The 13,647-nt window shown below is 31.5% G+C and overlaps 2 protein-coding genes across 4 annotated transcripts; both read left to right on the top strand.

The window, feature by feature from the left end:
• Positions 1-1,849: 1,849 nt before the first annotated feature.
• On the top strand, positions 1,850-7,579 carry LOC106434340 (phosphoglycerate mutase-like protein 4). Of its 2 annotated transcripts, none has more exons than XM_048745964.1 (3): positions 1,850-3,088; positions 3,162-3,237; positions 3,329-7,579. In XM_048745964.1, exon 3 carries the CDS (start codon positions 4,844-4,846, stop codon positions 6,110-6,112), a length of 1,269 nt encoding a protein of 422 aa, XP_048601921.1. In that variant the 5' UTR covers positions 1,850-3,088; positions 3,162-3,237; positions 3,329-4,843; the 3' UTR covers positions 6,113-7,579. The 2 variants fall into 2 exon arrangements, with proteins under 2 accessions (XP_048601921.1, XP_048601922.1); XM_048745965.1 differs by having other exon boundaries at positions 3,329-3,699.
• Positions 7,580-9,195: 1,616 nt separating this feature from the next.
• Positions 9,196-10,494, top strand: LOC106434336 (nuclear envelope-associated protein 2). 2 transcript variants are annotated; one of them, XM_013875176.3, is made up of 4 exons: positions 9,230-9,334; positions 9,721-9,774; positions 9,915-10,017; positions 10,140-10,494. In XM_013875176.3, exons 1-4 carry the CDS (start codon positions 9,282-9,284, stop codon positions 10,278-10,280), a joined length of 351 nt encoding a protein of 116 aa, XP_013730630.1. In that variant the 5' UTR covers positions 9,230-9,281; the 3' UTR covers positions 10,281-10,494. The 2 variants fall into 2 exon arrangements, with proteins under 2 accessions (XP_048601923.1, XP_013730630.1); XM_048745966.1 differs by lacking the exon at positions 9,721-9,774 and having other exon boundaries at positions 9,196-9,334.
• Positions 10,495-13,647: the final 3,153 nt, after the last annotated feature.

Here is a 13,647-nt window from a genome sequence, read left to right as displayed (position 1 = left end):
TTCAAATATAATTTTCGATTTTCTAAAAAAAAAATTGAAAAAAAATTCCAGAAAAAAATTTATAAAAAAAAATTCGAATTTGGAAAAGTATAATTCGAAAACACTAATTTTTTTTTATTTTTTAATTTAAATAATTATTTATTATATATATATATATAATGAATAATGGTATAAGAATCTTTTGCCTTTTAATGAAAAATGTATTTTTAAAAATGTCTCTTTAGTGGTGGTAAACATAAATAATGGTACCAAGAAAATGGTAAAAATGAAAATTCCCCATAAATGATAGTTTCTTTATTAAAAAGAATAATTAAATACTATTAACTTAATATTGTATGCATAAATATCCAATATAATGGTTTTGAGACACAATTCGGTATGAGGTAAATATGGATTTTTTTATTTAAGATGCAAAAAATCAGACCAACTATCTATGATATTTCATATTATATTTAAGATGCAAAAACATGAACAACTATCTGGTTTTGATAGCGAAGATTTTCATTGTAGTACAAGAAACATGTTTGCAAACTATCTACTATTTAGTAATTTTAATTAAGGGTGTTCAATTTTGTAAAAACCGGACCAACTAAAACCCAACAAAATCGAAATAGAAAAATTAGTTTGATTTGGTAACATTGTATAAACGGAATAGATATTATTTTTAGATATTGTGATATATAGATATAGTTCAATATATAAACCGATCAAACCATATATACAGAATAAACTGATTAATTTAAATAAAGTAGTATAGTTTTATGCAAATTATATACATGTAGTTTATTTTATTTATATGATCTTGATATTTAAGACGTCAATTTGAATAATTTACATATAATTGTCTTAAATTTAGTATATTATTAATCATTTTTCTTTTCTTCTTATAAATCTGTAATAATTATAATTCATTTAACAGTTGTTTTTAATAGTTAAATATAATAGAAAAACATTTTATTTAAAAATTAGAGTAGTATTTAATAAATTTGATTTTTAATCATACAAAATTATATTGAAAATGTAATAAAAGATAAATATAGTTTAATTTTTCTGGTATAAAATTGAATAAACCAAAAATCGATAGTATATAAACCGAACCGAACTAAAATAAATACGATTTTAATATGGTATATAATTTTATAAACAAAAAGAAACAAAAAATCAACTGAGACTAGACTAAAATTGAATAAACAAAAAACTGACAGTATATAGACTGAACCAAACCCAAACATATATGAATTTAATATAATATCTAGGGCAAATCTCCAAAATAGCACATTTCTAAGTTTATATCACAAAAATAGCACTCAAAAACTAAAATGACCAAAATAGCACATTTCTAAATTTATCCTTTGAAAATTTTAATTTTTTTATTTTTCAAAATTTGAAATCTTACCCCCAAAACCTAAACCCTAAACTCTAAACCCTAAACCTTAAACCCTAAACTCTAAACCCTAAACCCTAAACTCTAAACCCTAAACCCTAAACCCTAAATCCTAAACCCCACCCTTTAACTCTAAACTCTAAGTTTGTGACTTTTGATAAAACATTAAGTGCTATTTTTGTGACTTTTGACCTTGAGTGCTAGTTTGGCAACAAAAACTTGATTTAATGCTATTTTTGTCTTTTTCTCTGATATCTAATCTTTATAAATCAAAATATCAAAAACTGAGTCGAGACCAGACAAAAATTCAGATCGAACAACCCTACTTTGAATATATGATTTCTATGTATATCTCTATTCCCTCGTCCTAGTAAATATTTAAGCTGAAATGAATCATGAATCATGAATCATGAATCATGAATCATCATGAATCATCATGAATCGAGAAGCAAGTTGACACGTGTGCTAGTGTCTATGTAAAATCAATAATACACAAGTAAAAATACTGAGTGGAATATTTGAGTTGAATTTAATAAAAGTGAGGGAGGGCTAATAGATATAATCATCAACTTTTAGCTTTAATGAAATGGGCTAAAATATTAGGCCCATCAGTGAATATCCAATGGGCTGAAATGAAATGATGATCAAGTTTCGACTCCGGATCTAATCGAAAGCCATTGATCGATTTTGAGCAATCTCTCCCATCCATGGCGGAAGAAGAGTATGCTTCTCGTTCTCACATTCGAACATGTGTGTAATCTTATGATCTGATTCTACTTTTTTACTGGGTTTTCTCGCAGTTCCGTTGGTGAGGGTTATGCTGAAATCGTTGTTGTACGTCATGGAGAAACATCTTGGAATGCCGAGAGAAAGATCCAGGTAATATGATTGAATCTTGATTGGAGATCTAGTAAGAATCTGGTTGAATTGGGTTCTGTTGTGTTGTTACAGGGTCATTTGGATGTTGAACTAAACGATGCAGGAAGACAACAAGCAGAAAAAGTATGCGACTTTTTGTCTTTTGATTGTTGATGTAATGATGATGATGATGATGCCTTTTGAAATTTTTTAAGGTTGCTCAACGGTTATCAAAGGAGCCTAAGGTATCTTATGTCTACTCTTCTGACTTGAAGAGAGCCTTTGAGACTGCTCAGATTATTGCTGCTAAATGCCGCAACCTTGAGGTATTATAACCTCACTTCCTTTTGATGAATCTCTTCCTAAAGTCTCCACCTTTATGTTCTCTTTTTTTTTGGTTGTTAGTATATTATTCCAAGTTGGGTCCTTAGACTATCTCCAATGGTTTACTTACGGAACTCTATAATAGAGTTGGATGTTGCTCCAACGGTACTCTATTTTAGACTGAAAAATAGAGTGATTAACAAAAAAATAAAAAAAGTTACCCTATATATAGAGTAAAAAAATAGGTTTACACTATTACAGAGCAGAAAATAGAGTAGCATTGAAGCATTTTTACTCTAAACTCTATTCTAGGGGGGAAAATAGAGTGGGGTTGGAGATGCCCTTAGAACTTCGTATAGAAGTTTCAAATGTGTGTAAATTGTTATGTAGGTACTTACTGATCCTGATTTGCGGGAGAGACATTTAGGGGATATGCAAGGTCTTGTGTATCAAGAAGCTTCCAAACTTCGTCCAGAAGCTTACAAAGCCTTCTCATCTAACCGCACTGACGTTGATATTCCAGTAAGCTTTAGTTATAAACAAGAAGCTTACTTACTATATGGATGAATCATGCTAAATTTTTTTGGTCATTTAGGGTGGAGGAGAAAGTCTCGACAAGCTTTACGACAGATGTACATCTGCATTGCAGAGAATCGGCGACAAACATCAAGGTTTCTATATTTTTTAACCGTACATATTAGTACTCAACACATGTTCTTCTAAGTATTGCTCATCTTGTTTTAACTTGTGGTGATGATGAAGGTGAGAGAGTGGTGGTAGTGACTCATGGAGGTGTGATTCGATCTCTCTACGAAAGAGCTCGTCCAAGTGCACGAAAAGTTGAAAAGATTCTCAACACTTCGGTCAACGTGTTCCGTTTATTCGACGGTGACAAATGGACAATCCAAGTTTGGGGAGATGTGTCTCATTTGGACCAAACCGGTTTCTTGCAATCCGGTTTTGGTGGTGACAGAACCTCTGGTTAAGATTCATATACTCTTTTCCACAGATTTTCTGTGATTTAAGTTTGACTCCGTTACTTTCTTCTTTCGTAATTTGACCCCATAACTTTGGGGTTATCCCGATTTATCCTGTAATTGGGATGATTGATAAACTAGTTGCTATTAATTGAACGTGATGCATCTGCTAAGCTATAAAAATTATAATATATCATCATTTTCTAGTTAAGAAATCATTTTAGTTTTCAATCAATTTGGACTTCTGGCCATTATAGAAAATTATGCTTAGCAGAATATTACTCCCTCCGTTCTGTTTTATAAGTCGTTTAACAAAACTTCACATGGATTAAGGCAGTTAATACAATGTCTATTTTGTCCTTAAAATAACGTATCCACTTATTTGAAATTACTACTCCCAATCTCATTAATTAGTCAAATGTTACTAATCCCAATTTATGCTAGTCTCGGCCATTAAACACCATCATAATTTCACATAAATATATAAATGCTCAATATTCCTTTAGTCAACTATATATGTTGATTTGAGAACATACCGGTAAATAAGATTTGTAAAACTTTTAACAAATTATGGAGCCAAAACAAAAATTTAACATCGAGCCAAAACAATAAGTTCAAAAACTACATTGGAGCCAAACTTAAAACAAATTATGCGTATATATTGATCGAAAGACAAGTCAAATGAATCACAAATGCACTCATGAGTTCTAATTTTGATCTAAATCTTCCATTCATAGTTAATGAATCTGAGTTTTTGTTTGATCTGAACCAAACTCCAATAGATGAAGACGTCGACGTATTCCATAATGAAGATGACGATGTGGCAATGGTTACTGATCAAGTGGACTCCAACAGTTTTTCTTCTGAGGAAGATCCAGGTATTTTTCTTTCGTACATGGATTTATTCTCACATTTTTTTTGTTCTAATTATTGCACACTTGCCTTCGTTTTGCTTTTAACTGTTATGTTTGCAATATCTCTATGCACATGTCTAATTTGTTTCATGCATGTTTATTTTGATATATTTTTATTTTTTGATCGAATTATTTAAATTTTTTATACAATCACAAGTTTGAAACAATAAGTCAACAAAAATGGATGTTTGTTTTTTTCTTTATTTGTATACATGCATTTGGTTATAAATTATACCATCAAATCAAATTTGACTTTTGTTTCGATTTACATATGTGTGTGTCGTATTTCTAATGATTAATTTAACAATTTTTATTATTTATATTAATATGCAGAAATAGATGATCAAGTAGAACTTCAAAACAAAAAAAAAGGAAGTTTACCTCAAATGCAGAAAGATTGGATATTTATAATGTTCTACTGGAGAGAAGTCAAAATGGGGGTACTACCAAGGTTTACTACTCAAGAAGTTGCAGATTTATTTTTGGTGTCAATCCGCACAGTACAACGGATTTGGAAACAAGCAAAAGAAACTCCAAACGGTGAAGAGCTTAGTGTATCCCACAAAAAAACAGCACATTGTGGTCGTAAGAAAATCCCTCTTGATTTGAATCAAGTTATGGCTACTCCACTTCACAAGAGAACGTCACTTCGATCATTTTCAATGGCTTTGGGTATTGCTCCTTCAACATTGCATAGGCGTGTCAAAGAAGGTACGATTCGACGCCATACTAATGCAATTAAACCAAGTTCAAGCGATGCGAATAAGACGGAAAGGTTGAAGTTTTGTTTGTCCATGTTAGAAAATGAATCTTTGGCTCATGAACCAAAATTCATCAATATGTACAATATTGTACATATTGATGAAAAATGGTTTTATATGACAAAGAAAATGGAAAAATATTATTTACTTCCCGAAGAAGACGTGCCACATCGTACCTGTCAAAGCAAAAACTATATTACGAAGGTTATGTTCTTAGCGGCGATGGCTCGACCTAGATTTGACGAGGAAGGAAATGAGACATTTTCTGGAAAAATAGGAGTGTTTCCTTTTGTGACCCTCCAACCAGCTATAAGACGAAGCAAAAACAGAGATGCTGGAACGTTAGAGCTAAAAGCATCAAACTCCATGAAGAGAGAAGATATAAGAGCATGTTTGATTGAAAAAGTCATTCCGGTAATCCATGAAAAATGGCCAGCTGAAGATCAGGGTAAAACTATTTTCATTCAACAAGACAATGCAAGGACGCATGTTGGGAGTGGTGATAAACAATTTCAAGAAGCTGCGTGCAAAAACGGGTTTAACATACGTCTGATGTGTCAACCAGCAAACTCTCCAGATCTAAACATTTTAGATCTTGGCTTTTTTGCTGCTATCCAGTCACTACAATATCAGACTTGTCCGAAGACTGTCGAAGATCTTGTTCATGCCGTAGAAGAATCATTCAATGAATATCCTACAGAAAGGATAAATTATATTTTCTTGACCCTTCAGACATGCATGAAAGAGATTATGAAAGTGGGAGGAAAAAACACATATAAAATCCCGCATATGAAAAAAGCAACTCTTGATAGAGAAAATCGTCTTCCTCTCCAAATAAGCTGCGATGTTGCACTGGTCCAAAGTGTAATAGAGATGCTAGCATCATCTTCATAAATTCGGGATTCTTGTTGGGGTTTTTTTATTTATTTAGAATTTTGTGGATTTATTTATTTGTGGTTTTTATTTTAAATGGAATAAGAATTGTTTTTGTGTTTATTTTATTATTTGTATTTAAGTAAATTCTTTTCACGTGTTAATGTTAATCAAATATCACTACACTCTTAGATTAAACTAACCAATCCCTATTTCTTTGTTGACAGTCACATATATAACGCCAATATAATATACTGCTCATGTTAGGTTCATAGATTCGTTGCATGTTCTTTAATTTCATTTTAACAAACAAAGTATTGATTGGTTGGAAGAAAATATCAAACTAAAACGATAAATTACTACTAACAATATCTACAAAAAATATTTATCAAAAGTAATCAAAGATGGAATAGATCTTAAATTTAACATGATCATTTTTAAAAAACATCTTCTGTTACTAAAATTCGATAAATATTACTTGTATGAGGAAATGAATAAGAAAAACATTGAAATGTGAAATCATAAATATAGTTTCACAGACTTATTATCATGAAATAACCTGCAGTGATACAATAAGATCACATCTGAATTTAAAAAGAGTGCGGGAAATAAATCTTCAGCATTTCAATTATAACTTCTTCGGTTGCTTTGTCAGGGTGAAGTTCTCCTTCATCATAGAAAAACAATTTATTCAAATCAAAATCACGGCTCACACGGTAACAAATCTTGTAAACTGGTAGATCATCTTCATCTTTGGTCTCTGCTTTTTCTTTGGTTTCTTCATTCTTCATTTTCTTAGTGAAAGTATCGAAAAAAGACAAGTGGATCATATAGTGGAAGATGCTGAGACTTTATAGTTACTAAATTTAGATTATTAAATTTTCAATTGACTGAAAATTGCATGTCTTGTAAAACGTGGATTGCTCTGAAACTTGAAATGATTGACTGGAAAATAATTTTAAAATCAAAGGGTAGATAAAGTAAAAAATGATCAAATGTTACATAGAAGTTTGGAAACGACTATTATTGTGATACAAAACAAAATCCCTAAAACGACTTAAAAAACAAAACGGAGGGAGTAGATGATTAGCTGATTTGTTTGCAGTGAACCCCGATCAACTAGACAGACTAATTAAGGATAATTGCAATAACAAATAACGTCTTACAAATCAGCTATATAAGTATTTTTCTTTCTGCAACAGAGAAATACGGTTGAAGATTAAAATTGTTCTACAAAAGTATATGTGTGTGACATTGAATACTGAAAAATAATCAATATTGGAAATGACGTTTAGGTTCTGAAGGGGGACCAAATCGTGGTGTTCCAAGTATCACTGCTTTTGAGAATATAAACATTAAACATTAAGTGTTTGCTAACTTGACTGAACAATAGCTACCCTTCAATTAAAACATTGGGATCATTGGCCCCAAAGATCCTTTAATTTAGGCGTCACTGCTACCATATGCCCCAAAGCTCTCTCAGGGGGTACAAATGGCAAAAACATAAATAGGTGAGCAAAGTAGAGATGTGTTATTTTTATTAAGCTCCATGATTGTCGTCATTAGGACTTCAAGTTCTCGAATTTGTGGTTCGTATTTGATACTTATACTTGTAAAATACAAATTGCGGCCAATGCAATTATTCACTAGATTTTAGCCAAAGTTTTTTCGCTGTCTTAAATTTTACATATAATTATGTGTATCAATGATGTAATGGTACTATCACGTTCAAGAAAATCGATGTTGTAGCTCAAATGAGGGCTACTGTTATGTATTAAACTGAAATTGGATGCATTGAAGAAAACATTTCAAGATTATGAAACTACTGAAAGTCTTTTTGGTGTTGGAAAACAAAAAAAAAGACGAAAAAGTGTAAGAATTGAGTAGAAACATTGAAGAAGAAAATTAAAGGGTGGACAATATTTTATCATTGTCGAGCACCATGCGATAAATCAGAATCTATGCTATATCACTTTATATATAGTTTTCCTGCACCATTCATATATCATAAGATTTTCGAAGTTGACTTCGGAAGCTCTAGTCGACTAGGTATATTTTATCATCCCATCTTTTAAGGAGGATGCACAAAATTATAAAGTAAAAGTCCATTCATATTTTTCTTGAAAATAGTTTTTTTTTCTCTTTTATGTTCTCTTATATTATTAGATCCAATTCTTTTATGAAAAAGAAATAAATGATAGGTTCATGCATGAGATGTTTTTTTTTTGTTTTGTTAATAGCATGAGATGTTTTGTTACATAATAGGTTCATGAGATGTTAAGCCTCTGATAAGTCAGCTTGACTCTGTGATCTGCTCAGTATGTAGCAAATTTGATTTTCGTGCAATTTTTTGTAGATAGCTACGAAAAATCTGTAACTATGTTCAACAATATTCTTTAAGCGATCCTACATGGATATTTGATACACATGAATATGTTTACCACTAGGTGTACATGCATATGAAAATCCACTAATACGAATATAAGTGGGTAAAATGATAGCTAGTATAAAATTTGAATTGGCCTCTCAAAATGTCGAGTGCAAACAAGCAATCTAAGCAAAATTTCGTTGTACAGTAAAAATTCTATAACCTAATAATTTTGGGATTTTAGTATTTTATTAATTTACAGAGTTATTAATCTCCGAGTGTATGAAATATGTTTCATAAAATTTAAATGTGATTTTAGATATAGTTTTACTGAATCTCATCAAAATATATCAAATGTTAAAAAAATATAAACATGATTCTATTGTGAATATATAACAAACAATATAATGGCTAGTTTGTAATTATATAAAATTTCTATACATATAAATTATTAATTTATAATTTTAATGGAACCATGTATTTACATAGATTTTTTTAAAAATTTATTATCTTATCATTTTATCGATTTGTATCATATTTTGAACTGGTCCAATTCGGAACAAGAAAAAAATATTAAATTATAGTGCTTATTAATTTATAGAGTATGAATTTATAGAGTTTCTACTATATTGTTTTTGTTTCATAATATTAATACTTGGTTTGAAACCTCAAGCATTTTAATAATAATTTTCTACCAGTAAGACCATGATTAACGGGATTGCTTAGGTAGGGTTCTTAATATTATTAGGATTAAAAAAAACAAAAAATTAGCTTAAGTGAGAAAGAACGGTTCTTAATCAAGAGTTATAAGACACAGTTCTTATGTGTTCCTCTTCTGCGACTTCGCTCTCCTTCTTCCGCTACTATCTCAAGAGGTGACCCCTGGTCTCCTTCCTTCTCCTTCTTCCACGATTATCTCCAGTGGTGGAACCCACCTCTTATGCTTTGATCGAATCTGTTTGTTATGGTTTGTATAATCTGTTGTGATTGAGATTCAGAAAGTTTTAATTTTTGTGTCCTTTTGTGGATCTTTTGTGGTTGAGATTCAGTATATAACAAGTAAACATATCGAATTTAGTACTTATTTACTCATCTCTGGTTGAAAGCTTTGATCTTTTTGTGGCTCTGTTTATTTGTTATATACTGATCTCTCGTGGGATTGGTAGACCCTTTTTTCTCTTGTTGAAGAAAGGTCTTGTCTTTGATCTGTGAAGCTACTCGTTTATATTTGATGAATGTTCTCTCTTTGTAATGGTTTCAGTCTTGGTGCTAGATTCCTACTGCTGCTAATGAAAAACACAAAGACTCCAAACCGGTATTATCATAATTGCGTTTGGTTGAGAATTTGAGATTGGTTTGTGTGTGTTGGTTGATTGTTTTTGTTTTAACAGAGTTTGTTCCTTCTCTTCTTCTTCATGATATAGTTTCTGAAATTTAATTTGATGCTTTAAACAGATTCAGGCGGAACGTGGTGTCTATGGCGGCTGAGCTGAAGCAAGTGAAAGACTGTTTAGTTTCTCAAGAACAATTCTTTGTTAACAAAACCCTTTCTAGAAAAGTAAGTCCATTTGTTTATTCTCTGATTGTTTTTTCCTTTGGATTATGTCTTTGTGGAGTCAATTTTGTGTTTATTTGTTTGTAAATGATTTGTTCTCTTTGTTTTTGTTTTTTTTTCTCCAGGAAAAAAAGACAAAAGTTAAAAACATGGAAAGAGAGATATGTAAATTGCATAAGACATTGGAAGACAGAAATTGCCAGCTCGAAGCTTCATCATCTGCTGCTACAAAGGTTTTAACTTTGACATACCCTTTTGTCTTTTGAGATATAATCTATAAACTTAAAAGCTGCCTGGTGTGTGTTCTTTTTACTCCTGGCGTGTGTTCCTTTTACTCCTCTGGTTGCTATTTTGATATTGAGTTACTTTCAAAGATTCTCTAGCTATGTTGGATAACATGAGAAGTTGTTTATTTATGTATTGTAGTGTTGTAAACTACTATTGAAGTTTTTTTTAAGAACCCTTAGTGGAGTTCTACCATTGGAGCACTCAAACTCATTGTCTCTTAACAAAAGTTTTTAAGTGGAATTTATTAGTTAAATATTCATTAAGGTTTTCATGGTTAATCATGCTCTAACATAGCTTACATTTTTTTTGTCAACACGTAGATGACATTTAGATCGTCAAATTCTACGAGTAGGAGTTGCATATATACTATAATTTGTAGGTTTTGTGTGCTGTACGTGACGTGAGAATAGTTGACCCATAACGAAACTGAATTAGAGGAATCATCGCATCACAAAGTACCCACCACAATGAGAAGCTTACATTGAAGGACACATTATGAGTTTTGTTTTCACTAGAAGACACATTGTAAAGATGAGACACTTTGTTGTGACAGCTGTATAAATCTGGACGAAAATAACCTTCCACTTGTGTAAGTAAGAGAATGTTGATTTTAAGCATGTAACCGTAAGGAACCAAATTCTTTTTTGGTTGCAATAAATGAAAAAGTTTTGAAAACAAAGGTAGGTTTCGGAGATTGTTTTCAGGACGTTGGATTAACTTTTAGTAAGAAGATCTAATGGTTGAGAAACTTTCATCCTTAATGGCTGAGAAACTCTCATCCTTCGATATACAAAATTTGATTTTTACTTTTAAATACTTCTTATTGTAGTTTTGATTTTTAATTTTCATATGTAAACTAACCGAGAACTATCATCATAATATAATTTCATATGCTAATTTCTTATTGTCACGGCAAAATATCACTCATGATATCCACAGATCTGTTGTTCACGTATCTCATGTCCACCACTATCCTATCCACTGAATTTCTTGTCCAAGAAACTCATGTCCATCCATCTTCTACACATCGAAACTCATGTTGTTGTTTGCTATCCACAAAGCTGTTGTCCACGTATCTCACGTCCACGACTATCGAAACTCATGTTGTTGTTTGCTATCCACAGAGCTGTTGTCCACGTATCTCACGTCCACGACTATCATATCCACTGATCTCCTATCCATCCATCTTCATACACATCGAAACTCATCTTCTACCAGTCTCCAATCCACGCAACTCCCCTTAACTCATGTTGTTGTTTGCTATCCACAGAGTTGTTGTCCACGTATCTCATGTCCACGACTATCATATCCACCGATCTCCTGTCCACGAAACTCTTGTCCATCCATCTTCATACACATCAAAACTCATCTTCTACCAGTCTCCAATCCATGCAACTACCCTTAACTCATGTTGTTGTTTGCTATCCACAAAGCTGTTGTCCACGTATCTCATGTCTACGACTATCATATCCACCGATCTCCTATCCACAAAACTCTTGTCCATCCATCTTCATACACATCGAAACTCACCTTCTACCAGTCTCCAATCCATGCAACTCACCTTCACCAATCTCTCATCCACCAAATGCCCATCCACAAGACCACAAGATGTCTCCAAATACATCGAAACTCATCTTCTACCAGTCTCCTATCTGTTGCGAAAAGCTTCCCGCTCTCGGGAAGGCGGAGGTCTTTTCCATTCTCTGCAAAATCATTAAAAAAAAGAATGCGATTTTTGTTTTAGGCAGATAAGAAAAATTTGACTTATGTAATTGTTTGTGAAATCAAAAACTAACATTCCCTGCTGAAGATTGAAACCGAAGCAAAGCGGCGGAATCGAACACATGTTGCAACTGATGAATCGGATTCTTGATTAGAGAAGGTTAGGCGATCCAAATTTGGATCGAGAAAGTGGAAACAGAGAGAAAGAGATTGAGATTTTGTTCGTGAGAGGTTACTTTATTTTAGGAAAAAGGAAATTAAATTAATTGTTTTTAAAATAATCTGTTTGTTCTAGTTAGAAAATTCAATGAAACCCACTTTCACTTAGTTGATGGCTAGATTGGACAATTCAACAAGAGAAAGTGCTCTATAAGTCTAATGTGTCTTTATGGGTAATTGGAAACTTGGAATGTGTCTTCTAATGTAATTTTTTCCACCACAATATCCAAACGGCAATAGCGTTAATTAAGGAAGGAGCAAACCTACTTCTATATTACTCTTTCCGTTTCAATATAGATGATGTTTTAGAAAGTTTGTTTTGTTTCAATTTACATGAAGTTTTGAGATTTCAAGGAAATTTTGAAATTTTAAGGTTAATTTTAACTTTATTGGAAACTGTTCAACCAATTAGATTTTACAGTTTTTTTTATAATTGGTTAACTGATTTTAAAATTATATCTTTAAAATATTTTTCTAGAGAAATGTAATTTTCTTAATCTTTGTGCACTATTACAAAACATCAAGTATTATGAAACGGAGGGAGTAATATTTATCTATTTGATTATTAATTCTTTAACGAGCTGGACCACCACCTAGCTTAATGGGTCCCAATATTCATAAGTGGTTCTTATAAATGTGTTCAACAAAATGTATCGGAAGACTATATGTTCAAGTTGCCTCTACTATCGTTATACAAATGTATCATATACCCCATATTCAAAACTAATAATATAGATATGTGACTTGTAGTTGACAAAAATAAGAATTTAATGTGGATTGTTGATTAGCATATGAATTATTTTTGGAGTTAGATGAGTACCAGATTTTTCTATCCAAGTTGGTCTTTCTAACCAAGTGTTTTAAATCATAATGTAGTCATATTTGTGTTAAATATTTTATGTGGTAAAAGTAAAACTATGAAAATGCTACCTTTTTTTGTTTTAAATGGAAATGGTCTTTCCAAAAAATATACAAATTTAAAAATATTAACATTTTCTCAGTAATCCAAAAAACTACTTAAGCTATCCCGAAAATCGTTAAATTCATAATATGCAATTACAAATGTTAAATTGATTAAACGGCCTCACCAAAAAGGCTATCCGGATAGAAAATCTTGTGCACATCCAAGAGTTGGGACTTGGCAGAGGATTTTAAATGCATCTCTCTGTACGTATAGATAATATCACAATATTCTGTCAATGTCCATTGAACTGGCCAATGCAAATCCCCTTCCAAAATAACTTATATTCAAATAAAACTATAGTATTGAATGAAGTTAGTTAGACTTTATTTTCTTGATTGGGACAATACAAATTGTTTTTATTTTTTTTTATTTTTTTTTATTTTTTTTTGACAATACCAAAATTTTATAAATTCATTATTACAAATCGCTCAAAATATTAT

The sequence above is a fragment of the Brassica napus genome, chromosome C1 (assembly GCF_020379485.1).
Source record: "Brassica napus cultivar Da-Ae chromosome C1, Da-Ae, whole genome shotgun sequence".
In the NCBI taxonomy this organism is placed as follows: domain Eukaryota; kingdom Viridiplantae; phylum Streptophyta; class Magnoliopsida; order Brassicales; family Brassicaceae; genus Brassica; species Brassica napus.
The sequence above is the reverse complement of the archived record's forward strand: the minus strand, read 5'-3'. Positions and strand labels throughout refer to the sequence as shown.